Here is a 27,825-nt window from a genome sequence, read left to right as displayed (position 1 = left end):
CACAATACAATCCTATCTAATAAAAGAGTAATATGCAAATTGACTGTCACTCCAACACACAAGATGGCTGCCCCCATGTGGTCAAAGATGGCTGCCACAAGATGGCCAGCAGGGGAGGGCAGTTGGGAGGGGTCAGGCCAGCAGGGGAGGGCAGTTGTGAGCGATCAGGCCAGCAGGAGAGGGTAGTTGGGAGGGACCAGGCCTGCAAGGGAGGGCAGTTAGGGGTGATCAAGCCTGCAGGGGAAGGCAGTTAGGGGTGACCAGGCCGGCAGAGGAGGGAAGTTGGGGGGGGGGCAAAACCAGGCCTGCAGGGGAGGGCAGTTAGGCATCAATCAGGCTGGCAGGGGAGTGGTTAGGGGGTGATCAGGCTGGCAGGCAGAAGTGGTTGGGGGCAATCAGGAAGGCAGGCAGGTGAGCAGTTGGGAGCTAGCAGTTCTGGATTGTGAGAGGGATGTCCGACTACCCGTTTAGGCCCGATCCTACTGGGTTCGGGCCTAAACGGGCAGTCAGACATCCCTTGAGGGGTCCCAGATTGGAGAGGGTGCAGGCTGGGCTGAGGAACACAGCCCCCGAGCATGAATTTCATGCACCGGGCCTCTAGTACATAGATGATGTATTATAGAATTGTATACATGAAACCTATTTAATTAATCAATATAACCCCGATAAAGTAAAAAAATATATATTAAAATGTGTAAATGCCAAATCTAAATAGTCTCAAAAGGGTAATGAATAAAATAAGGAGTGTTTTAAAAACTAATATATCTATTTTTATAGGGCCAAATTTCTCATTTAAAAAAATGTTTAACAATTTGATTCCAGAAAGTAAAAGCTCTACTGAATCATAACCAACACTGGGCATTCATATAAGTATATTATGATTTAGTCACGGTGTTAGAGCATAAATTAAATTACACATAACCTGTTTCTTGTCCCACTTTTACATTTAAAAAAATTTTCCAAAGTATAAAATTTTTCTGTAGCAAGCCCATTACTTTCTAGATGTTTTCTTCTATGTCCTAATAAGTACTTGTCAAGGGGAACGTAGTCAATAATATTGTGATAAGTTTGACAGATGACTACTAGATTTAGTGTGATCATATTGTAAGGTATATAAATGTTGAATCACTATGTTGTACATCTGAAACTAATATAACATTGTATGCCAACTATACTTATATTAAAAAAAACACGTAAAATAAAAAAACACAAAAAATAATTACTTATCAGGTGGCTTTTTTTTTTTTTTTGTTCAATGCAAATACTTTAGATGTATATTAAACAAGACTACTACATTTACATAGTATGTAAGTAAATGCTTCAAGAAGCTTAAGCAAAATCTGTTTAAGATAACCTACCTGATAGCCTTAGTTTGGTTAATTCATGAAAATGTTCACTCACTAAATACATATTAATCAAATACTTACTACTGGTAGGTGCTATTAAAGAAATAAAGGTAATGTTGGATTCTGCTCCTTTGTTAGTAACCCAACTGCTGATTTTTATGGTCAACCTGTATTTCTTTACACATCTATGTAGTCTGTATCAAATTTTCCAAGAAAAAACTAATAAGAATATTGGAGATTAAGACCACAAAACAAAAGAAATAATTTTGGCCTAATCAGCTAACTAATAAGCACTGTGCTCAGAATGCTGTACTAGGCTTTTGTTCTTGCCTCTTAGAAAATTATTAATACTGTTTCACTAAGTCATTTCCTTTATGTTAATTTTATAGTAACACTAGATGCCCAGTGCACAGATTTGTGTACCAGTGGGATCCCTTGGCCTGGCCTGCGGGGATCGGGCAGGAACTGGCTCTCTGACATCCCCTGAGGGGTCCTAGATTGTGAGAGGGTGGTTCTTGGGTGATGTACCCCGGAATCGGGCTCCCTCCTCTCTGATTCCGGGTGTGTCACCAAAGAACTGCAGCTGCCAAGTCACCGCAGCTTGGCAACTCCTGCATTGAGTATCTGCCCCCTGGTGGTCATTGCATGTCATAGCTACCGATCAGATGATCACTTAGGCTTTTATATAAATAGGTAAGCTTGTAAAAATCACTGGGTAACTGCCATTATTTTAAAAGTCATAATAATAATGATGATTAGTTTCAAGGTCGAAAATCAAATAATACTTAGAAGATATTAACATATTTTATCGGAATCTTAACTATTTGCATTTCTTTCACATCTATATATATAAAAGCCTAATATGTAACGTGTCCCTCGGGAGTTCGATTGCTCGCTATGATGTGCGCTGACCACCAGGGGGTGGTGTGGAATGAAGGAAGGCCCTGCCTGGCCCAGCTGGCAGCCACTAGGGACCCTACCCATGCACAAATTTCTTGCACTGGACCTCTAGTCCTAAATAACAGAAATTACACTGTCCTCTCAATAATTTAAAATATTTTTACATTCATGGCACTTCCAATGACAAGAAAAAAATTGGACTATCATTACAATTTTTAAAAATGTTCATACATGTAAGCATGGAATAAAATATTATTAACCTAATTCCAGAATGCTTGTTTTAAATATGGTAGTTTCTTTTTATGCAACTAAGTCAGGAGGGTAGCTGTCTAATAGTAATTATACATATTAATCATTTTTCAGCCAAGTAGATCTTTGTTGGAATTTTCATTTTCAATTTAAGAATGAATTACTTATTTAATTAACAGTTTCATTAGCAGACCTAAAGTCTGCCCAATGCTTTGGGTACCTTTATTATACACATATCTTATATAAAGACACCAAGATTTAGATTTGGACTTATGGGGATTTCCTGGGGCCTGGCTTGGGACTTGAGTCTAAACTATGTGCTCTGAAACCAACTTTGCAAGAGATCTATACACAGTAGTATACTATCATTTAATACTACTATTTATACATCAACAAAACTCTCTCACGACCCTCACTGGGGAAGGTGACTGGCAGGGAAGGACTCAAGCATTTCGGACCTTCTGGCCAAATACCATTGGATCCTTACTCTTATTTTTAACATTCACCGTGAGTGTCAAATTTAGCAATATAAATCAATACTTAAGTTATTCAACAAAGAATGCAGAATGCAATCTCCTAGGATCCATCTGAAATCCAAAAAGATTTTTATGTTTATAACATTACTTCTTTGGGTTACCAATCAAACTGCCAATCAACTGCAAAACATTCACAATCCTTTTAAGTTCTTACCTTAGCACACTGCATGTGATTGCATCCCTCATTCTTCTGTATTGGAGATTTACAGTTAGCACAAGGCTTGGAGTTAGTTAACAACCAGAGACAGTTGGCAGCATCCTCATAAGCTTCACTAACTCCCACAACTTTGGGATATTAAGCACAAACACAAAAATAAATGATTTAGTATACAACTGCAAGGGAAAACCCCCAAGTGTTCTTTGCAGGTTGCCTCTCAATTTTAAACATAGATTTATTTTCCCACTAGGCTCTATGGCAAAACTTTTAAACTGCCTCATTTTAAATAGCATGACTGTAGGATAAAGAGCTGTGTTCCAAAAGCTCTATTTAGGAAATCTGATTTAAAAGAGATTTCTCCCTAAAGCTGTGTTTGAATAAACGGGGGAAGAAATATATCCAAAGTTAAAAGAAAGCATTATGTTATTCTCTGTTTAAAATAACTATTGCATCAGAGAAAATATAGAAAAAATGGTTACTTTAGACAATAATTTCTGAAATAGGCCAGTTGTCAATATAATTGCCATAAAGTCTTCCTCATAGTAAAAACCATGAAAATTATATTGAAATATTGACATCATTTTACCCATGATTATTTTAGATGAGCTAAAACCCAATGTGACATGTCTAAAACTAAACTTACCACTGCCCCCCCCCAAATCACTTCTTTCTCTATCCCCTACCCTGGTAAAGATAAGGTCATCTACCTAAATCAATCCAGGAAGAGCATGATCTTGGACACACCCTTCTCTTTCCTTAACCCACCATGTCCCATTGATTCCACCTCTTTTTCATACCCGTTCCTCTCCATTTCCAATTTTATTGCTTTAGCGAGGGTCCTCCACACTTCCTGCCTAGACAATTAAAACATAGACAACCAACTTATCTCCCCAGCTCCTTCTCCCTGCTCCCACCCCCCACAATACAGCCTACACAGTAATCTCTTATTACTATGGACTACAAAATAAAACCAAATTGCTTTAACAAAGAATATAAAACCCTTTATGATTTAGCCACTACCTGGCAAACTTTTCCCACATTCTGTCCCCACACGAACCTATGTTCTTCATCATCTTAAACTCAATGTATTCTACTAAATTTGAGATCTGGGGGCCAGGGCAGGATGGAGAGGGTCAATGGAGAAAAAAAAAAGGGGACAACTGTAATATTTTCAACATTAAAGATAAATTTGAAAAACAAAAAAACAAAAAAACAACAACACACTACAATCTTAAAGGAATTCCATGGTTTTAAAATATTCTAAATTTGACATTTAACATTCTATAAACTTTCCCCCCACAGTGGAGAGAGTTAGGGGCTGGAGGCAGTTCTAGATGCACAATTAAAAACTTATTTTTTTCCTGTAAGAAATGTCAATAATCAAGTTTGTTTTGTTGTCTAGCTCTTTATGCTCAGGGAAGCCCTATGTTTTCTAACTGAAAGAGGTGTCGGGAAATCACTTTGTAATCACTCGAAGTGGCCCGTACAATCAAGGCTCTGATTATATGCAGACACTCTCAGAAGGGTGGGGTAAGGAATTAGTTCTAATCAAACCTCAGAGGGAAGGTAGGGGAGGGTGGGGCTAAGGGGGAGAGATCAACCAAAAGACTTGTATGTATGCATATAAGCCTAACCAATGGACACAGACAACAGGGGGGTGAGGGCATGAGTGGAGGGAGGGGCGGGAGGGGGGGGCAATGTGGGCATAAGGAAATAAAAAAAAAAAGGCAGCGGAGAAATCAGATGTTTTGAGTACTGATGTTTAAAAAGGAAAAGTTACCCAACCTCCAGATGTAAATCCCTGGAAACGGAAGGAGGCAACGGTTTGACCTGACTGAGCCCTCCCTTGGAAATGGCTCTGCATATGAACTGAGACGAGGAGTAGCCCTCTGATGGAGCCCAGCAGTGTAGGAGAGGGCCATCTTGCCACAAGAAACCCTTCAGTTTGTGCCAACAACAGCACAGCATCTACTGCTGGACTGTAAAGCACTGGTTTTCAATTCCACACAGCAAAAAACAAACAACAGCAACAGCAACTATGAACTGATCACACTCCACTCCAGTTCAAAACCCACTTGGCAGATGATGGTTTGATTAGGGTGTTAGAAGGAACATACTACATTCATGGCCAATAAGGTCAAGCTGGAGAGGAAATGCCATTTACAAAGGGTATAGTTATAAAACTAATCACTAAGTACAAATGTCTAATTTTTGTTTACATGTAGCGGCCTTTCTCCTCCCTTCAGCATCAACATTATTTTTAGCTCAGAGATTCTCACATGTTCTTATGACCTTATTGTCCATTGTTATAATAAATAAAGCACAAAGCCATTAAAACAAAGTAGCTGTGTGGCCTGCAATATAAGAGTGTTTTTCTCCCACCCTTGGAGAGAATGCTAGTTCCTAACTGCATTCTAGTAGATTGCATGAAGTAAGTCATGTTCAGAAAATGACCACTATTACAACAAAAACTTGTGCTGAAAAAAAAAATGCCTTCACTTTTAGTTCTCTGAACATGCTTATTTCATACATCTGCCCTTTATACATACTGTCCTTCATACCTTCAATACCTTACCTCCCTTCAATCTACCTGGTGAGTCTTCTTCGCTCGTACTGACTTCCATACTCTTGCCTTTACTTCAGTTACATGTCTATATATCTTGATCTTCTTTCCTTTATAATCTCGTGTGCTTAGGTCTCTTTCTAAGAAATATTAACTTCATTTAATAAAATATTAGAGAATAACAGAATCTAAGACCTATTAGTAGAGTCAACATGTACGAAAGTGAAAACAAAGTTCTTTTTAAAGACTGAATTTTTAAAAAGACGTTTTGAATTCCATTCAATAACAATTTGTTATGTACTATGAAAAAACTGATTTGACAATCTTATTTATTTATTTACTTATTTTTGTTAATCTTCACCTGAGGATATTTTTTCCATTGAATTTTAGAAAGAGGGAGAGAGGGGAGGGAGAGGGAGAGGGAGAGGGAGAGGGACATTAATTGGTTACCTATTAAATGTACCCTAACTGGAGCCGGGATCAAATCCAAAACCCAGGTACGTGCCCTTGACTGGGAATCGAACCTGAGACCCTTTGGTGTGCCAGCTGGAGCTCTAACCACGAACCACACCAGCCAGGGCTGATTTGACAATTTTATAAATAACCATTATTTCTCAGAAAATATCATTCCTGCTTCTTGCTTTGATTTAGACACCTAGAGGCAGTTTCAGAACTTAAAAATAGTACCTGAACCTTTATGTGGAATTAATTCTCTAAACTGATCTGTTTATTTTCTAATACTTTTTTTCATGCATTAGATTTTGTTGCTCCTTTTGAGTCTCATGATTCAATGACTTTGGAAAACTGGGCATAAGGGAGAAATCTTTCCCATGAATCTATAAGTTTGGTTGAAAATGTTTATGCCAGATATGAGATCATGAGCTAAAGTAATATATAAAGCCCATGGTGTATTTAATCATACTTTTCTTTTTTTAAATATAATGATGATGTTCTACTTAAGTATTATACTTGGCCTATTACTGTTTGCTTTAAGCCTCAACCTAAATTTTCTTTTTGTTAATCCTCACCTAAAGATATTTTTTCCATTTATTTTTTTTAGAGAGAGGGGAGGGAAAAAAAGACAGGGAGAGAGAAAGCGGGGGATGGAGGGGGAGAGAGAGAGACATTGGTGTGAGAGAGACACATTGATTGCTTGCCTCCCACAAATACCTGACTGGGGCCAGGGTTTGAACCTGTAACCCAAGTATGAGCCCTTGACCCAGAATTGAACCTACAATCCTTTGTTGCTTGGGCCGATGTTCTGAACACTGAGTCACATCGGTCAGGGCTCAATTTCATAAACTTAAGTGGCCATTATAATAATCTAGTCAACACCTTTCGGTGGGAGGAAATTGAGTAAACTCTTGGGTTTTTCCCAGCAGCTGGGAACATTCTCTGCAGCCTTGGCTTTGTCTCTTCTGGTAGACACTTCTTAGGTATCCTCACTCTTTTGTCTATATCCAAATTTCTATAGTTCCTCCATGTCTCGGAATTAAAACCCTATTTGGAACTTTTTGAGTGTGATCTTCAGTTTTCAATTTGAGGTCTCCCTATCTCTGGCTGCCAGAAGTAAACATGTATACACCATGTATACCATTTTCTAGTTCTATTACATTTCCTTCCTCATTACCAGCATCACTTTCACGTGTAAGGATATTCTGTCACAGTGCCACCAATAATCTGGACTTACTGGCCTGGCTGTTCTTCCTCTCCTCCCCTAGTAAAGCTTGTTAGTGGATATGGGGTAATTGATCTAACTTTAGAATTGTAAGGGATAACTGAAAATCATCACCCATTTCAAAATACTTGCTTTATATCACAAATCAGACACTTCTAGCTATTTTCTATTAAAGAATCAAATAATATATTGTACTAATTACTTCCTGTAAGTATATTAACTCTTTCAGGGAACAAGTAAGTACCCTCCCTCACTTTTCAACTTAATATGACATCTTAACACCCCTGCATACACTTCTCCTCTCTCATCTGCATTGCCTCTGTCTTGTTCAAGCCCTCGAATCCTCTTACCTGGACATTCTGAAGTTGTCTCAGAAACAACTTCTTACCTAATATGTTTCAATAGTCTCTAATTCATTATCCACACCTCTGCCCAAGTGACCTAAGTAAGCATCTTCAGTTACCACTCTCCCATTCAAAACTCCTTCTTCTCTCCTTCAGTCTACCCTTCCCAGTCATCTACCTTGATAAAAATATTTCTGATAATGCCACTTCCCTACTTTAAAAAAATGCTTTCTGTGGCTTCTTCTGTTACTAGGATAAATTTGGCAAGAACCCTAGCAATCTGGCAACACCTACTTTCTCAGTGTTTCGGGATAAAGCCAGACCTTCCAGGATTGCATATAACCCACCCAGACACCCGATTCACACTTCTGCCTGTGCAGTTTGATCCCTCAATGTGCCTTCCTTTGCACTGGCTGTACTGAATTGTCTGTAGTCCTTGACTATACCATGCTGCTTCGCATTTTTCCTTCAGCCTATGCCTGGAATGCCCTTCCAATTCTGGTCTCTGTGAAGGGCATCTACCTGCTTTCAAGATGCAGCTTATGCATTGATTCTTTTATAAAGCTTTTTCTAACTCTCTTCTTGGAGATAACACAACTAATCTCTTTTTTGTCCCTCCCAATACTCACAATGTATTGCAGGTACACTGTTCTCTCACAGCATTTATAATACTCTTTTTTCCTTAGTTTTGTATATAGCTATCTCCATCTCTAAAATGTACATTTCAAGAGCGTAGAGGGCACCTTTCTGTATTCTAACAAAGTAGCAAAAAAAAAAAAAGTTAAATAAACAATGAAGATACCACTCAAAACTTAACAAGTTTCTCCTAAGTTTTCTCAGCATCACTTCTGAGCTGCAGGCAACTTGTACCACATCTCCGACATATGTCCTGAAAGTACCTCAAGTTCAAAATGTCCACAACAAAACTCATTATTTCCCCCTGAATGCTACTCCTTTATCTGAAGTTCCTAAGTTGACCAATGATATCATGATCCACCATCTGAGCCAAAGTAAAAATTCACTGCCTTACTTCTGGTCTCTCTCTCTCTCTTCTTTAGTCTACCCTTCCTAATTATCTATCTTGATAAAAGTATTTCTGATAATACCACATCCCTATTTTTAAAAATGCATTCTATGGCTTATTCTGTTATTAGGATAAATTCAGGCAATTTGGCAAGAACCCTCACAAGCTGGAAACACCCATCTTTCAAGCCTCATCTCTTGCAATCTTCTCCCATGGACCTTAACTTCACGCTTCTTAGATATGTATAAAAAAATGTAGGTATGTGGGCAATAGCAAGCCACCTCTAATAGGAACATAGATGTCAGAAGCAAGAAAAGAAAGCACATCTAATTGTGTTGTCATGTTTAAAGGTGTTGTAGGTAATGGTACTAATCTATTTATAGAACTCATACACATATACAGACCCATAAATATCAGAATAGGGAAAATGGGTGGGTGTCAAGAGAGAAATGGCAAGCTAAATCTGCTTTCAAGGGAGAGACATGATGAACTTGGGGAACAGAAACAATTTATAAAAGTGTTTTTTATTTGGGAAGTGCCTAGCACACAGCAGGTACTAAAAATAAAATTAATGATTGAATGATGAACGTACAGAAGTATTTAATCAGACCTCACTATAAAATATCCTAAGCTTTTACACTTCCTTTTGCTCCTGGATAAGGGACATAGGCCTTCTCAAAATGTGAAAGGGATCTCCCTCATTAGCAATTAATAAGCTGGTATTCTGGTATATATAGTAGTTTCTTCTCCATGGTGTGAATAACCCTGAGTTGGTGCACACAATGGATCTTGTGAATTTGAAATGCTGAGGACTAGCTCTCGGGCCATGATATATTGCCCGACATAAGACAAGCCCGTATTAGTTATCATATGATATTGTAATTATCTGACTGTTTCCCTTCTAGCCTCTGCATTCTTTGAAGGATAGCATCATTTTTATCATGCACTTTGCTCATTAATAAGTGTAGATTCACTGAGTAAATTCTTAGTCCTGATTTGCAATTCCTCAAACTAACTCCATTATCTAAAAAGCAAAGAAAACCCCCCTAAGTTAATTTTCATTTATATTAATTTCAAAGAAAATAGTTGCATAAAACACTTCAGAAGATAAAAGTTACTATAAAGCATATATATTTAACTTGTTACATGTAGGAATTGCTATTAGGAAGGCTAATTCAAACCCATTCTGTTTACCAGGCCTGTGCCCTGTGTCACTCAATAAAATGTGCTAATTTCCTCATTTGTAAAATGGGATTACTAATATTAATCTCATCAATTTCTGTAAGAATTAACAGAGATAATGTATTTATAAAAGTCTCAATAAAAATCATTATTGACATGGCATTTAGTAAGTCCACAGAAACACAGTAGCAAGAAATTAACTTGTCTTTTCCACTGGAAGTTTCCAGGGAAATAAGCTTCCTCTCACTACAGATCATACAGTTGGCCTAATCCAGGATAACAGGGAAGGCTGTAGGAAGAGCTTTAAATGAGACCCCAGTTACCCTGCCTATCTTAGGTTGGAAAACAAGTCAGCTAGAAACATGGAACCTGTCTATGAGTCCCTCTTGCAAATTCTGTCATCTCCAAAAGGCTGTTGATTAAGGGGGTGATATTAAACAGGGAAACCTTAGCATGAACAAACTTGAAAACTTCTTAAATGAAGACTCTAAGAAATATGACCACATTATCTTTTGTATGCTATCAGAAAACATGTAGCATAGCTATCTAAAAATTCCGCTTACGTTCTTCTGGTTTCATTTCAGTTATCTTTTGTAGCCAATTTTTCCATGTTTGGCAGTCACAAGGCTCATGTGCTTCACCAAGGCACTCCCTAAAGAGGAAAACATAGAAATGGCAATTTACAAAATATTCTTCATCAACATCAGGTAAAAGAATAGGTGGAAAGTAACTTTTCCAACTTTGAAGTTGAGAAAACTGAGGCATGGAATTAAATATATTAAACTTATTTTAGTAGATATAAAAATCAATTCTGCTTTCCTAAAATATAAGTGATATCTGTAATAACCGTTAATTTTAAATTGGCACATATACTACCATTCACTAGTGCTAGAAATACTCCACAGAACTAAGAACAGTGTTTCCATATGTTTGAGAATGTATGTAGATATACAGAATCTGTATTCCTCATGACTCATTTAAAACAAAAATTAAGCTGCAGAATAGCCTTATATATCTGCAGTATCTAAAACAAATGAAGTCAGTGAAATAAATTATCTCCATTAAGTTTAAGATTTTCACCCCCTGGAAACTAAATAGTGTATTCAATATTTTTCCCCCTAGTAGCATCAATACCAGTATGACTGGCTCTGCTGTTAGAACAATTTCTGACAGGACCCAGAAAATAATCACAGGGGTCTGAAAATATAAATGCTACTTCTTTAAAAGTCCACAACTACTAGTATTTATCAGTATGCCTGATTCTCTAAAGTTGTGCTGCGTTAGACAGCAGCAGCTGGTTTCCTTTTCTAGAATCTCACAGGACAGACCTGCTGCTTCCTCAGGTGCTAGCGGCTAGCCCCAGCAGTGGGATCTCTTCCAGATGCTATAATTGATTGGCACAGTTTCCACTAGTTCTCAATGCAATGCTAAGAGTGGGTATAAAAAGGAGAAGCTAGAGCAAGGGCCATAAATTAGAGAGAACTAGAGGCTGCCACTTAATACTATTATCAGTGTGTAGGGAGTGAGATTCTTCTGAGGGAAGTAATGAAGATACTGGAATGTTCTCAGGTACTTGAAACCTAAATTTCTGAAAAAAGTTTTAATAAAGACACCAATGATTGATGACAAGTATTCTGACAGATCTGGTACCTGTTGTTGAGATTGCACCTCAAAATGTCACTAAAAACAAGTGAATGGGAAGGGGAATTTTGGTACATAGTCAACTGAAATTTAACGACACTAATACAGTGGGTTCATTTAGGGAAAAAAGTGCCTGGTAAGAAATTATAAAGAAAAAAATTGTTGTTTAACCTAAAATTCTTAACCCTATCCAAATATGAAGGTTAACTAATTTCAAAAGATCAAGGGATGGTTCTTTCCTTGAAAATGTGTCAACACGCATAATCGTTGGAAGAAAAACAAAAAAAGGCGGAAAGTGAAAATAGCATTCAGCGCTGGTTTTGCAGCAGGCCACCATAGAAGCAGCATGCACTGGAGCAGCGAGAGTGACGCTGCTTTTACCACATGTTGGTGCTGTTTTACGTGATACTTGGTATGATTTGATAGGTTTATATTTTGGATCTGGGTACACTCAAAATTTTTCCGTATAAATGAATGGTCACTGCATTTTCACTTTATGTCATTTCCACTTATTACACTTATGAAAGGTTTCATAGAAACACTTTAGGGTAGTGGGGTAAACCTGTATTTAGATGGGTATGCTACTCTGTATAGAGGACATGATATTTAAACACGGTCTTATGATTGATCTCTACCAAATACATAAATAGTATCCTGTTTTCATTCCTGGCCTAGAAAGAATGGGGAATATTCTGTTAGCTGGAAAGACTGATACTTAAATAACCGAATACTGCCAGTCTGGGAAAATCATTTTTTCCAGAACCAGAGCTATTAAGGTAAGGGTCTAAGACTGATTTTGCAAGAAAGGATGAGACTCAACTATCACGTTCACAAACAAGGACAGCCTCATTTATTTTGTCCAGTGGAATCTTAAAGAGTCCCTTTGTCGATGGAGAAGGAGATGAAGCATGAAACTGTTGCTTTAACTCAATCAAGATTCATGACCCTAACAAGGGAGCACGTGGTATCAAAATCCTTAACCTGGGTATTGGAGGAAAACAGAATGAGCTATACAATTTTAGTGCTAAAGTATTCACACTCCAAGTTTTCTCAAGTACTTAACAGGTCTGCATGTTGCCCTCTAGATTCACTGGAGAGTTAAGAGGACTAGAAACCCGATACTGTGACCTCACCAGGTGTATCACTGTGATTCAAACCTTCCTATCAGGGGTTCAAAATTGTTTCCTGGCGGTGGTGACACCATTTTATGTGATGTATCATGTTTATTGATTTGCGGATATTGTACCATCCTTGCATTCCTGAGATAAATCCTACTTGGTCATGATGTATGATCTTTCTGATGTAGTGCTGGATCCGATTTGCTAAGAATTTTGTTGAGGATTTTGGCATCTATGTTCCTGAGGGATATTGGCCTGTAATTCTCTTTCATTGTGTTGTCTTTATCTGGTTTTGTAATTAGGGTGATGCTGGCTTCATAGAAGGAGCTTGGAAGTGTTCCTTCCTCTTGAATTTTTTGGAATAGTATGAGGAGGATAGGTTTTAGTTCTTCCTTAAATGTTTGGTAAAACTCTCTTGTGAAGCCGTCAGGCCCTGGGCTTTTGTTTGCCGGAAGCTTTTTGATGACTGCTTCAATTTCTTCCATAGTTATTGGCCTACTGAGATGTTTAGATTCTTCCTGATTGAGTTTTGGAAGGTTACATTTTTCTAGGAATATGTCCATTTCCCCCAGGTTGTCCAGTTTGTTGGAATAGAGTTGTTCATAGTATTTTTTAACAATCCTTTGTATTTCGGTGGGGTCTGTTGTTATTTCACCTCTTTCATTTCTGATTTTGTTTATTTGGGTTCTCTCTCTTTGCTTCTTAAAGAGCCTGGCTAGAGGTTCATCAATCTTGTTTATCCTTTCAAAGAACCAGCTCTTGGTTTTGTTGATCTTTTGTAATTTTTTTTTTTCTCAATGTCATTTATCTCCGCTCTGATCTTTATTATTTCCTTCCTTCTGCTTACACTGGGCTTTTCTTGTTGCTCGCTTTCTAACTCTTTGAATTGTAGGGTTAGGTAATTTATTACCATTGTTTCTTGTTTTTTGCAGTAGGCTTGTAGAGCTATGAACTTCCCTCTCAAGACTGCTTTTGCTGTGTCCCATAGATTTTGGATTGTAGTGTTTTCATTGTCATTTGTTGCCATGATATTTTTTATTTCTTCCTTGATCTCTCTGGTAACCCAGTCATTGTTTAATAGCATGCTGTTTAGTCTCCATGTGTTTGATTTTTTTGGATTGTTTTTATTGTAGTTGATTTCCAGTTTTGTGCCACTGTGATCTGAGAAGATGCTTGATATAATTTCTATCTTCTTGAATTTGAAGAGACTTTACCTATGACCCAACATATGGTCTAACTTTGAAAATGACCCATGTGCACTTGAGAAGAATGTATATTCTGTGGCTTTGGGGTGAAATGTTCTGAAGATGTCAATTAATTCCATCTGGTCTAGTGAGTCATTTAGGATTGATGTTTCTTTGCTGATTTTTTTTTTTGTTTAGAGGATTTGTCCAATGGTGATAGTGGGGTATTAAAGTCTCCTATTATGATTGTATTGCTGTCAATTTCTCCTTTGATATCCTCTAGGAGTTTTTTTATGTATTTGGGTGCTCCTATATTGGGTGCATCTATGTTTACCAGAGTTATTTCTTCTTGTTGGATTGCTCCCTTTAGTATTATGAAGTGGCCTTCCTTATATCTTGTTATGTCCTTCACTTTGAGATCTAATTTGTCAGATGTAAGTATTGCTACCCCAGCTTTTATTTCATTTCCATTCGCCTGAAAAACCTTTTCCCATCCCTTCACCCTCAGTCTGTGTGCGTCTTTTTTTCTGAGGTGGGTTTCTTGTAGACAGCAGATATATGGGTCGTGTTTTCTTATCCAATCCGTTACCCTATGTCTTTTGATTGGGGCATTTAATCCATTTACATTTAAAGTTATTATTATTTTTTTAAAAAATATATTTTATTGATTTTTTACAGAGAGGAAGAGAGAGAGGGATAGAGAGTTAGAAACATCGATGAGAGAGAGACATCGATCAGCTGCCTCCTGCACGCCCCCTACTGGGGATGTGCCCACAACCCAGGTACATGCCCTTGACCGGAATCGAACCCGGGACCCTTCAGTCCACAGGCCGATGCTCAATCCACTGAGCCAAACCAGTAAGGGCTAAAGTTATTATTGATAGGTACTTATTTGTCACCATTTTTATTCTTTACCCCTGTGTTCCTTCTTCGCTTCCTATTTTTTTTTTTTTATAGCAGATCCTTTAGCATTTCTTGCATTGCTGGTTTGGTGGTAATAAACTCCCTTAGTCCTTTTTTGTCTGTGAAGCTCCTGATTTCACCTTCAATTTTGATTGATAGCCTTGCTGGGTACAGTATTCTTGGATTCAGACCCTTCCTTTGTAAGACTTTGTATATTTCATTCCATTCCCTTCTGGCCTGATGAGTTTCTGTTGAGAAATCAGTTGCTAGTCTGATGGGGGTTCCTTTGTAGGTAACTTTCTGTCTCTCTCTGGCCACTTTTAAGATTCTTTGACGTTGGTGTTTGCCAATTTAATTATAATGTGCCTTGGCATCGGTCTTTTGGCGTTCATTTTGCTGGGGACTCTGAGTTTCTTGGATTTGTGTGGGGTTTTTTCTTCCCTATATCAGGGAAGTTTTCTGTTATTATTTCTTCAAACAGGTTTTCTATTCCTTGCTCAGTTTCCTCTCCTTCTGGAACCCCTATTATGTGGATGTTGTTTTGTTTTGTGTTGTCCCAAAGTTCCCTTAGGCTCTCCTCCTGCTTTTTAATTTTTTTTTCCAGAAGCTGCTCTACTTGGGTATTTTTTCCTACCTTGTCTTCTAGCTCACTGATGCGGTCCTCTGCTTCTTCTAGTCTACTCTTGATGCTTTCTATTGAGTTCTTTACAGCAGTGATGTCATTTTTCATTTCTTCTTGATTCTTCTTCATTTCCTCTTGGTTCTTACTCATCTTGTAGAATTTGTCTTCCATTCTTTTCATCCACCTTATGACCATTTCTCTGAATTCTTTCTCTGACAGGTTGCTTGCCTCCATTTTGTTTACTTCCTTTTCTGGTGATGCCTGCTTTTCTTTCATATGCGGGCTGTTTCTTTGTCTCCCCATGGTCTCTCTTCTCCAGGTGTCTGGTTATGTAGTTCTCTCTCTCCTTATCCCAGGCTAAATCTGACCTTTCCGTGGTGGAGTGTAGAGCTCCTCTGAATCTGCGTGTTTGCGCCAATTGGGGACCGGTGCTCTGGGGTTCGCAGCTGTTCGGTGGGTGCCGCAGCTGTAGCTTTTCAGGCTTCTGATAACATCCACTTTCCCCTTCAAGATGGCGCGGTCTCCGCGTCCGAGCCGGTGGCTCCGGGAGGGAACCCAGCAGCAGTGGGGGCTGCCCGGTCAGGAGAGCCCCGTCCAGCAGTCCCCCACCTTCTCCTGGAGTATAGCTGGGTGGTGACACCATTTTAAAAGCTTCTTTGCATAGGTTCAGGAAATAAATGCTCCACAGCTACATGATATATTAAAAACCTCACCATTTTATTACTTAGAATATCCATGCCATCCAATTTCAGTGAATAACTGTAAAATAGGTTTGACTTCCTTGGATTTAGAAGAGATGAATTCCAAGTAAGTTTCTCAGTTTCCAACGGATATATTTGTGATTAAAGGAACCAGGAGACATTCAGAGTTGACACAGGAGAGAAATGACCACTAACTATACCAGGATAATTTTGAATATTCTCCTCACAGATTAAGATTTTGGTGACCAAGAAGTATTTATGATAACAAATCTTTAAGGAGTTAACTCAGAGAAAAAAAGACTTTGTGTCAGTTCAGAGGGCAAAGTAGTAGCATGTTCTACTTAATAAAAATAGACGGGAGAAGGTCAGTGGCTCAAGTGAGAGTCCATTCAGGTTTTGATGGGATAACATTGTCAAGATGAGACAAATTGCAGTTATACAGGCTGGGGGAGAGAGCGTTCTGGATTGAGTTATAAAGGGTACAGAACTGGTTGGTGAACAATTTATAATAGAAAAGGCTATCCCTTGGTGGGAAGGGAAATAAATGCCTACTCCTACTTTCCCTCCCAACAATGAATGCATTCAGTTCTACTCAGGCAGTTCTACATCTCTTGGGAGTGACTCTAAACTGATTCTGTCACATGCTATTCTTAAAAAGAAGAAATTATCATTGCCATTTCTTATGGTTTTTGTTATCACCTTTAAAGAATATTTCTGAGCTTTTTGGGGAAAGAAAGAAGCAAACCTAGAATCACATGCCTTTATTTTATAAAGATCTCTTTTGTAAAGCTTCCTTTTGCATGCAGCAGATTTTGTTTCTCTTTAAGACATTACAGAAGAGCAGAATTCTACTCAGGATTTCTTTAAAAATTTTTTTGAAATTTCTGACTATAGGAAAAGCTCTACTATAGGAATAAAAACAGGAAGTTATAAAAATTTGGTGGCCAAGAAGTATTTGTTCCAATAAAACTTTATTTTCAAAAATTGGTGTGGATAATATTTTGCAACACCTTACCTAGAGTTTAGTGCTATATATAGGTTGACAGGGGAAAAAATATTTTTAGCTAATGACAATGATGCTGAGAGTAAGAAACAGATGTTTCAGGGTAGGAATATTTTATTACTATCTAGCAATGCTACAATTTGATTTTGGTTCTAATAAGTAGATAAGTAAAGAGTATTATATTCATCTAAAGTATATCCTTGCATATGTGATAAATCTATAATTGAGCAAAAAAGAACAAACAGTACTTATTTTCTTGATCATTTAATTAAATAAAAGTTAACTTTCATTGAATCTACTCTGAATAAAGTTAGAATGCTGATGTCAGACAAACATAGTTACATACCACCCATTATTGATTTATCATCAGTTTACACTTATCAGGCACTGGAAATTAAAGACACACAAAGTAGTTCCTAACTAGGTCTGTGCATTAGAATCATTTAAGAGTTTTTGGGATCCCCCCTCCAAAACCTACTAAGTCAAAACATGACTTGCTAGGCTTGGGATGAAAATTTGGAAAAGTTGTCGGTAATTCTGGGCATCCCTAGTTAAGAATCACTGCTAGAGATTTTTTGTTTGTTTGTTAATTCTCTCCTGAGGATATTTTTTCCATTGGTTTTCAGAGAGAGCAGAAGGGAAGGAGGGAGGGAAAGAGAGACAGAGAGAAAAAGAAAAAGAAACATCAATGTGAGAGAGCACATGCTCTGACTGGGGAAGGAGAGCGAACCTGTGACCCAGGTATTGTACCCTTCACTGGGAATCAAACCCAGGACCCTTGGGTGCATGAGCCAATGCTCTAACCATTTAGCACACTGGCCAGGGCTAGAGACTTTTATTTTAATGTAGAAAGCAAAACTCTAAACATTTTCTAATCTGTGGTCAGCAATCTGATATTAGTGCATGGGCTCTGGAATAAAATGGAGCTGGGTTCTAATCCCATTTCTGCCATTTCCTAGCTGCATAACCCTGGGCAACTTCTCTGAGCTGGAGTTTCTTTATCTGTAAAATGGATATAATAACAGCACTCAACTCATAGCAAAGCCAGGAGAACTCAATATATCAAAATATTTGGCACAATACTCAGCACATATCAAGCGCACAATAAATGTATACTCAATACACTTAATTAATAAGAATGATATCAAACAGTAGAATTTAAAAGCCTGATTGAAGGTACAAATTCTTTAAAAACTATTAGAAAGGTGACTAGGCTAATTCCAACTTGTCTTGTACTGACCAGCAGAAGAGGTGTCCTTTTCCACAGTCCACAGCAGGAGCTCTGAGCAAGGGGAAGCTGAGTGTATCAGATCCAGATGTATTTGACCCTTGTTTTGTTAGTCTGACTGCTCTTTCACAGCCTGGAGTAGGACACCATTTAATGGCAGGATTATTTTCAACAAAGGCCTGTTTAAACAGTAATAACAAAACACAACAAAAAATATTTTAACTCTAAATTTTAATATAGAATGTGTTCCTATGTTAATTTACTTTAAAGAAAAAAAAAGTGAACTAATAAAAAGTAGGCAGTCTCAACTCAAATAGTACCAAAAAGTACGAAACAACTTTTTTTTTTTTTTTAAGTATAACTGATACACACTATTACATTAGTTTCAGGTGTACAATGTAGTGATTGGATATCTGTGATCACCACAATAATTCTAGTAACCTTCTGTCACCATACAAAGTTATTACAATATTATTGACTATCTTCCCTATGCTGTACACTCTCTTGGACTTCATTATTTTATAATTGGAAATGTGTACCTCTTAGTGCCTTTCACATGTTTCACCCATGCCCCCCAATCCTTTCCCCTCTGGCAACCATCAGTTCGTTCTCTGTGTCTATGAATCTGTAACTGTTTTGTTTTGCTTGCTCTTTTGTTTTGACCTCGAGATTCCGCATTTAAGTGAAATCATGAAACAACTTAGTAAGAAGGAAAGAAGTGGCAATTACCCAGTAATGACATGATTTTTCAAATTTACATTTTCTTTTATATAAACTTATATAATGTTTCTTTAATAAACCAAGATGATAGATGATGATGATAAAGTAAACACGCAATTATTCACACAGAAAATGTGCAATTTAGAAATGTTTTCTCATACAATATGTCACTTTTCTGATGAACATAATTATAAAAAGAATCTTACATGTGATTATTAGTTGCATTAGAATAGTAAATATCTAAATGGTATCCTAATAATACATAAAAATCAATATTATGATGCTTTCTATCTAAAGAAACAGTAGAACTTTTTAAAAAGTCTACACATTAAGGTTTAGAACCCCCAAAATCTGCCCAAGGCACTTAAGATGAACTTTTAAATCAAACAAGAAAAAAAGTAATTTGCATATATTTCTGAATAACTCCTTAATAAATATATAGAATAAAAGATGTAATAAACAGTATAATTCATGAACTATTACTTGAAACTAAAAGAAAACGCCATATATTTCTAAGTTGATCATCTTTATTTCTAAATATTTATGAGTATAAAATATAATGTATTTTGGAAAACTTAAAGTAATACTATCTACTTTGAACATTATCTTGATCAATCAGTTATAAAAGTACAACAGGCAAATCAGTAAATAGTTCTGAGCAATAGTTTTATTTCTTTTAATAAATGACTACTTTAGCTTTTCACTTTTACTTCTTTCATGATTATAAAATAATGCTTTAGCTTAAAACTTCAATTAATGCTACCATTCCTTTATGCAATTTTTATGAGACAAAAGTAAATTACATTTCCTTTATGCAATTTTTATGTGTTTTCAAAAATGAAACAAAAATATTAAATGAAATCTGTTGTATAGTTTTCATAAAATTAAAATTATGGGATTGGACTGATAATTGCCAGCATACCTTAATATCAAACTGTAGGTATCGTTTGTCCATCTCCTTAGAAACTATACTTTCTATGATATCCACAGGTACAAGTTGGAAGCAATCATACGCAGGGCAGAAAATATTATGGGCTTCACCTTCTTGAATTTTCAGATTCAAAAACCTATTAAAATGATCAATTGATAGAAAATGGGCAAAGATAAAATTTATTTACTCAGTCTAAGATTTTTTTCTTTTTGCTGAATTATCTGCTACAATATAATTGAAATAACACAAATGAACTAAGTGTGGAATATTAGGTATAACACACTGATTCATATAATTCACAGTGAACACTTACTACCTGCCCAACCATTATTTATATGAATATATATACACGTATTTATGTTTTACATATTTTTACATGTTCCTATTCCACTTCATCCTCTAAAAATTTGAAACAATATATTTATTAACATTAAAAATTCAGAAATGAGTGGTTTAGAAAGGTCATATTCAATTCTCAATATTCTATACCTTTAAACAAAAGGGAGCACTGGTACAGAATTAAACCATGCATAACTCAAGAGATGTTGGGATGGCACTAAAATGTAGCATGCCTTTTTAAAGAATAGGTTTTCTGCTTATATTTCATCTGGACAAATATTAAAATGGCTTTCATGTCCTATTCCAGTCACACTAGTTGAGGTAGTAGGGAAAAGGCACCCTGGAAAGTGGCAGGAATCTAGCCCAAGGTGAGTTAAGTGGTTAAGAACAGGATTTTGAATTAGAGAATTCCAGGCCTGCCACTAACAAGTTATATAACCTTCAGTTTTACTATCTATAAAATGGAGATAATAATATATACTTCTCAGGGTTGTTATACAGATTATAAGATATAATGTATGTGAAATATAAGCATGGTGTCTTGTGCAGAATAAGAATTTATAAATTTTAGCAAAGGTTTATTGTTATTATTAATGTTGCCCTACAGAAAGAAAAAATTTTTGAAGTGTGTATTTAACATTTAAACCTAGAGAAAATAAACGGAAAACCAGGAAATTAAATCATAATTTTCTAGTCATCACCATCAACAACAGCTCATTACTCCACTGCCTAGGGTATATTTTCCCTTTAGTTCTCTGTCTCTTAATTCCATTGCACTTAAACAAAGTATCAAGCTTACTAATAAGACTCATCATTATCTGCTCCCTTTGTTCCACCTCTTACCCTTGGCACAAGAGCATACTCAAGTTTTCCCCATCCTTAAAACCTTTTTCAGCCAAATGACTCGTTTTTTAGTTATACTTTCCTATCAAAGTTTCTTGGCAAAATAGTTTATGATGATTTGCCATTCCTTCCTCAAGTCCATCCCATTTACCTCTAAGCCTGTAACTAGCTTCTATCACCTCTTCATTGAGTGATCGGTCTCAACATGGCCATTAGGATTACTCATTATTAGCTCAATCTTTAGGATTACTCATTAGCTCAATTTACTCAAGACTTCTAAGTTTTTATTTGCTTTTGCTTCTCTAGAGCATCAGACACTGTTAACAGTTCTTTCTTTCAGATTCTCTCTGGCTCCCAGAACTTTTTAACGTTTTTCCTGGCATTCTTCTTATCTTTAGTTGCTTCTTGCCCATCTTTTCCACTAGTGCCTTTTACTCTCCTGTTCACTTATATTTTACTGTTCCCTAAGATTTTCACACCAAAACTCTTCCCTTCCCAATTCCATACAATCTTCCTGGATGCTCTAAATATCCCTATCATAAACTATCACCTAATGAAATTTAAAACCCCTATCTCCCTTGTTAACTATATTTTGATTACACATATTTTTGTTCAAATATCCCACAGGCATTTTAATTCAGCATGTTTAAAATCTTCCCCTCTATTTTCAATATGTTTTAAAACACACAGGCTCCATAAAACTCTGATATATTCCAATAGGAGAATATTCTGCACATTAGTTATCAGTTAAAAATTATTTGTATTACTCTGTGTCAAGAAAAATAATTTGGCAGAAGGATGGGCAAAGAATTCAGGGGAAACGCTATAGAGCAGCCATTCTCAAAGTATGATATGTAGACCTATGAGGGTTCCTGAGACTTCCCAGGGGGTTTATGAGGTCAAAACTATTTTCAAAATGGTATTAAGCCTTCATTTGTTTTTTTTGGTTAAAACTGCTGGTGCTTTAGCATGAATCATGACAGTGGCCCTAAAATTATACTAGTAGACTGCATTCTTCATTGCTCTATATTCAAAGTTAAAAAACAAATGCCAGTTTCATGTAAGGATGCCCTTGATGGAGTAATAAAAATTATTAATTATTGATCAAGTATTAATAAAATGGGAAGTAAGCACAATGAACTTCTGCTGCACACCAAACAAAGCATGATGGTTAGTTCAAGGAAAACACACAGGCTTTTGTTCAAATACAAGCAGCCTCACTTACTTTTATCATGGATCACCTTCCCCCCCGCCCCCCCCAAAGAGTGACTACAAACAATGATTATTCAGACTTGGTTATATGGTAGACTATTTTTGAAAATGAACGAAATAAATCTGGCATGTCAAGGAAAAAAGTTGGGGGTATTTATTGCCAATGACAAAATTCAAGCCTTCAGATAAAACTTAGAATTTTAAAAAATTCTTATCTGTTTGACAGCTTCCCAATATCAGAAACGTTCCTGATGAGACTGGTAATGATATTAATTAATGTGACTTTTTACTATATTTGTGTGTAGTGAAATATGTTAACATTGGAAGATCTAAACAATCCAGTGAACCAATATTCTCCAACTGATGTTACAAAACCAGGCAAAAGCAAAAAAGCTATTAAAAGTGCAACACAGACCCAAGGATTTTAATGTTGAGTAAAAAAAGGCCATTGGAATGGTATTAGATTTTACACTGCAATTAACCATTAAGAAATACTATTTATTGAGTTTTGATGTATATCAAAGAGTATCCACACTTATCTGAATACTAGAGGCCCGGTACACGAAATTCGTGCACGGGGGGGGGGGGGCGGGGGGTGTCCCTCAGCCCAGCCTGCACCCTCTCCAATCTGGGACTTCCCTCTCACAACCTGGGACTGCTGGCTCCCAACGGCTCGCCTGTCTGCCAGCCTGATCACCCCCTAACCACTCCCCTGCCAGCCTGATCGACGCCTAACTGCTCCCCTGCCAGCCCGATTGCCCCCAACTGCCCACCCCTGCTGGCCCAGTAATCCCCAACTGCCCTCCCCTGCCAGCCCGGTCGCCCCCAACTGCCCTCTACTGCCGGTCTGATTGCCCCTAACTTCCCTCCCCTGCTGGCTTGGTTGCCCCTAACTGCCCTCCCCTGCAGGCCTAGTGCCCCCCAACTGCCCTCCCCTGCCGGCCCGGTCACCCCTAATTGCCCTCCCCTGCTGGCCCGGTCACCCCTAACTGCCCTCCCCTGCAAGCCTTGTCCCCCCAACTGCCCTCCCCTGCTGGCCTGATCATCCACAAGTACCCTCCCCTGCTGGCCATCTTGTGGCAGCCATCTTTGACCACATGGGTACAGCCATCTTGTGTGACAGTGCGAGGGTCAATTTGCATATTACCTCTTTATTATATAGGATACTTCTCTCTTTTCCATCTACACATGTGTGTGAGGACAGATTTTCTTTATATTCGTTGACCAAAACAATATATTATAACATACTGAATGCATAAGTAGATATGAGAATACAGCTGTCTTCTATTAAGCTAGACATTAAAGAGATTTGCAAAAAAGCAAAACATACCATTCTTTTAATTTATTAATGGAAGTAGTTATTGTGCATAGTAAATATTAACATACAATGGGTTTATTATTAAAGTGAATAAACAAATCTTAATTTTTTCAGGGTTAATTTTTAATATAGTATATAGAGATAGATATCACCCATATAAGCAGAAGCTCTATGGACTCCTCAACAATTTCTAAGAGTCTAAAGGGAACTTGAAACTAAAAGTTAAAGAAGTGCTAATTGCAGAGTTCCCTTTTCACATATCAGGAATTTCTTCATTTTAGTTATGAATAGGTTCCCTGGAAAGTTGGATATAATTTATCTTATACAGTCATGTGTAACTTAACAAGGGGATATACATTCTGAGAAATGCATCATTAGGTGATTTCACTCTTGTAGGAACATCATAGAGTACACTTACACAAACCTAGATTGTATAGCTTACTACACACCTAGGTTATATGGCATATAGTCTACTGCTCCTAGGCTTCAGAATGTTACTGCACTGTATACTACAGGCAACTGCAACACATGGTACATATTTGTGTATCTATAAATAGAAAGGTACACTAAAAATACGGTATAAAAGTGTGTGCCTGTGTGTGCATGCATTGGGAGATACTGGGAGAGCTATGGAGGGATGTACCTTTGGAGAGTGGACATCAGGAGGTGGAAGGGGTGAGGGGTGGGAAAGGAAGAGAAGGGGAAAGGGAGAGTAGAGATACAAAGAAACCCAGAGAGATAAAGCTTGAGATGAGAAATAACAAAAGGGAGAAGAAGAGAGGAGTAGAGGGAGGAAAAGGACTGGGAGGAAAGAGATAAAGAGAAATGGAGGGAAGGGAAATGAGTATTTTTGTGTGTAATGTGCTCCTGCACACACACATGTGTGGACACAGCAGGTGGACAGCATGCTGAGCCTCCTCATCTATTTAAATCACCCAGAGCCAGCAGTAAATTTGACATTGTAGTTGGGTCCAGCCATTCCTTTCAACATTGCAAACAAACTTTTTCTAATAATTCATTATAATCTTATGAGACCACCTCCATACATGTGGTTCTTCACTTATCAAAACATAGTTATGTGGCATGTGGCTATAGTACTCTGGTTAGAGTGCACAGCTTATTTAGATACAGTTACTATATGATGTTTTAAGTTGCATGTATTCTAACGCATCAGAGCCAGTTTAATTATCTCTGGGGAACATAATGACAGAAGACAGGATCATTTATTTGAGATCCATACTATTAACCTCATCAAAATACAATTTCCCACTACATTTATAAGCAGAACGTGAAGTTGATGAAATGTTAGTTAGAGAAAGAAATCTGGGGCAAACTTTACTTATACTTTTATCTTGTAGGTCAGCTTCACAGATTATATCATAGATAGGTTCTCTCTGTTTATTACCAAACTTAGGAAGATGATAAGTAACATTTCTTGAGTGGCCCTGTTCTAAGCATTTTATACATATTAAGCAATTTAACAATAAACTGACAATAATCTATAAAGTACTTACTATTATCATCATTTTATAGATTACAAAACTGAGGCACAGGTAGGTTACCAGTTAACTAAATCAACAACTAATAAGTAGCAAGAAGGATATTCTAGGATGGGTAATACTAATTTCCCTTTCATTTAAGCTCTTGGCATAGGTGCTTCAAAGCATCTGGCTGGACTGATAAGGGGGTAGGGAACCATAAGATAAATTGAGAGGGTTTCAAACTATCTAAGGACCTTAATTTTTTTTCCTTGATTTTTGAGAGAGGCATTTCTTTTCTATATGTCTCAAAATATGAAAAGGCTGCAGTTAATTTAAAAATGACTTATTAACATATGAATCACCCACCCTGAAACCTGTTTTACTGGTGCTTGATTTGACAAGAACTACCTGGCAGGAGTACATTGAAGAATCCTAGGTAGGCTAATAAGGTACCATGGAAAACAATAATTAGATCTTTCAAATTTAAATCTTACCATAAACTTCTCAAGGCTAGTCTGTGGTGAGTATAGGAAATGGTTCCTGTGATAGGAGTTAGCTAAGGCAGGCTGAGGAAGTTGAAAAAATATCAAGTAAATCCCTGGGAAGAGGAGAGGTTTCAGTTTTCACATAGAAACCAAGGTCAACAGTAGCAAACCTGGTAGAACCCAGATAATACTTCCTAATACAATACAATACAATACAATACTTAGGAATGTGAGCTCTGATCCTTGCCAATTGGTTTACCTGCATCAACTGTACTGATTTGATCCTACCTAATTAGACTCTGAGTAGAGTCTGCCTGTGTTTTAAAATAAACAACCTGATAGCCTTATTCATTCTGACTTACTTTTAAACAGTATTTTTTCCTCCTCTAAATGAAATCTTGCCTCATACCCTGGTTTGGAAAACAGATAACAAAATGACTCAAAATGAAACCAGAGTGACAGAAATAAGATCAGTGTTACCTACAGATTGGAGGGAGGGAGTGGTGGTAGGAGGATAAGGATGCAAAAAGAGAGGCAGGAGGGATTTCAAGGAGAAATGAGGTAACTTTTGGGGGTGATGGATATATTCATTATCTTGATGTGGTAATGGTTTCATGGATACACACACATGCCAAAGCTAATAAAATTATTTATTTTAAATATGTGGTTTATTATATGTCAATTACACCCCAAAAAGTTGTTTAATTTGCTCATATTCTTGGCTCTTTTACCCAACATAGTATTTCCCAGCTCCCTAAATTTGGTACCCAGCACTCTATAAAAAAGAATAGTTGGATAACTTCTGATTTTTAAGATTTCCTTAAATACTAATGACATGCTTCATTTAGGTCATCAATTAGCATATTTATGTGTCTCCAGAGAAAACATGGTATTGTACTGCTCATTATATTGATCTTCATTTTGTTTATAAACCTCTCTAGAAAAATACAACATTAGAGCAAAGTTAATGGATGTGGCAAAGTATAAATCTTGGCAAGTTAATGGGAAGAAGAATAAACATGAGAAGCAAAATAAGTTTTCCACTTGTAATATATACCCAACCGTGCCTACCAGAAACATTTAACTTTGAATTTATTAAAAAGGAATTTTAAACATCCATATTCTTATAGATTTTCAAGGTTATTTGTTCGTTACAAAAATTCAGAGAAAGCATAAAAATAGATGCTTAAAAATTCTTGGAATATAAGAAACTGCTGATAGTTAGGTGTAGGTTTGAGATGTACATGAGATGTAATATAAATTAAAATACTAAGAAACGCATTTACATATACCTGCTTTGTCCCCTAAAGTACCTTACATTAAGCTAAAAATAACACTAATTGCTAAATTAAATAATTTCACTAAATTAATAGATGGAAAAATGTTAAAATAAGAAAAATAAATTATTGACAGATAACAGTTTCCTTTTGAAGAATCCTGTTGATATTGAGAAATACAATTTACTATAAGCAACAAATTCAGCTCATGTTACAAGAGAGAAACATTTAGAGACATCTTGCTATTCATGGACCTGTCATCTAAGTGAGTCATTTTGCTAAACTTATAAATTATTCTTTCAAAAGAGTATAAATATTCTGAGAAATAATATGAAATTGCTGTTAAAGATTGAAGAGTGATTAAATTAATCCCTAGTAATTATCTATATAGAGGAAATTTCATACTGACTTATCGGTGCTAAATTGAGCTTTTGATTGGTTATGCCTAAGTTTGATAAAGCATGATCTGAAAATAAAAAAAAAAAAGAAAAATAAAATTCTTCCTTAGTAGTGAAGTGTAATACATTTCAGCATAACTCTGTAACCAGTGAATTAATCCATATAATTAAATATTAAAAGCAAACAATTTTCTTATCAAATCAGAGTGCTTTCATGCAGTAAGAAATACTATGCATATATACTCACGACTCCCAACATCCTCTACAGAAATCATGTCCACAGGGCATATCTACTGGGTCTTCAAATACAGAAATACTGCACATACAAATGTCACACTGGAGATGAAGAAGAACAATGATTTAAACAAAGTCATATGTTGAAAAGAGTGCAATATGTTCATTTGTCCATTAGTTTAAGGCAAAAATACTAATAAAGTAATTA

At 36.8% G+C, this 27,825-nt stretch overlaps 1 protein-coding gene across 2 annotated transcripts in view; it reads right to left on the bottom strand.

The window, feature by feature from the left end:
* The window catches only part of ANKIB1 (ankyrin repeat and IBR domain containing 1), a 121,627-nt gene that overhangs the window by 19,018 nt on the left and 74,784 nt on the right, over positions 1–27,825 (bottom strand). For both annotated transcript variants that reach the window (XM_080663653.1, XM_080663654.1), the window contains exons 7-11: positions 27,631–27,719; positions 20,022–20,166; positions 18,392–18,558; positions 10,543–10,631; positions 3,186–3,316 (exon numbers count right to left, since the gene is read on the bottom strand). In XM_080663653.1, coding sequence (XP_080519779.1) covers positions 3,186–3,316; positions 10,543–10,631; positions 18,392–18,558; positions 20,022–20,166; positions 27,631–27,719 — 621 coding nt within the window. The remainder of the gene's footprint in view (positions 1–3,185; positions 3,317–10,542; positions 10,632–18,391; positions 18,559–20,021; positions 20,167–27,630; positions 27,720–27,825) is intronic.

Source organism: Plecotus auritus (assembly GCF_963455305.1).
Source record: "Plecotus auritus genome assembly, chromosome: 4".
Taxonomy (NCBI): Eukaryota; Metazoa; Chordata; class Mammalia; order Chiroptera; family Vespertilionidae; genus Plecotus; species Plecotus auritus.
This window is presented reverse-complemented; position numbering and strand designations above follow the sequence as displayed.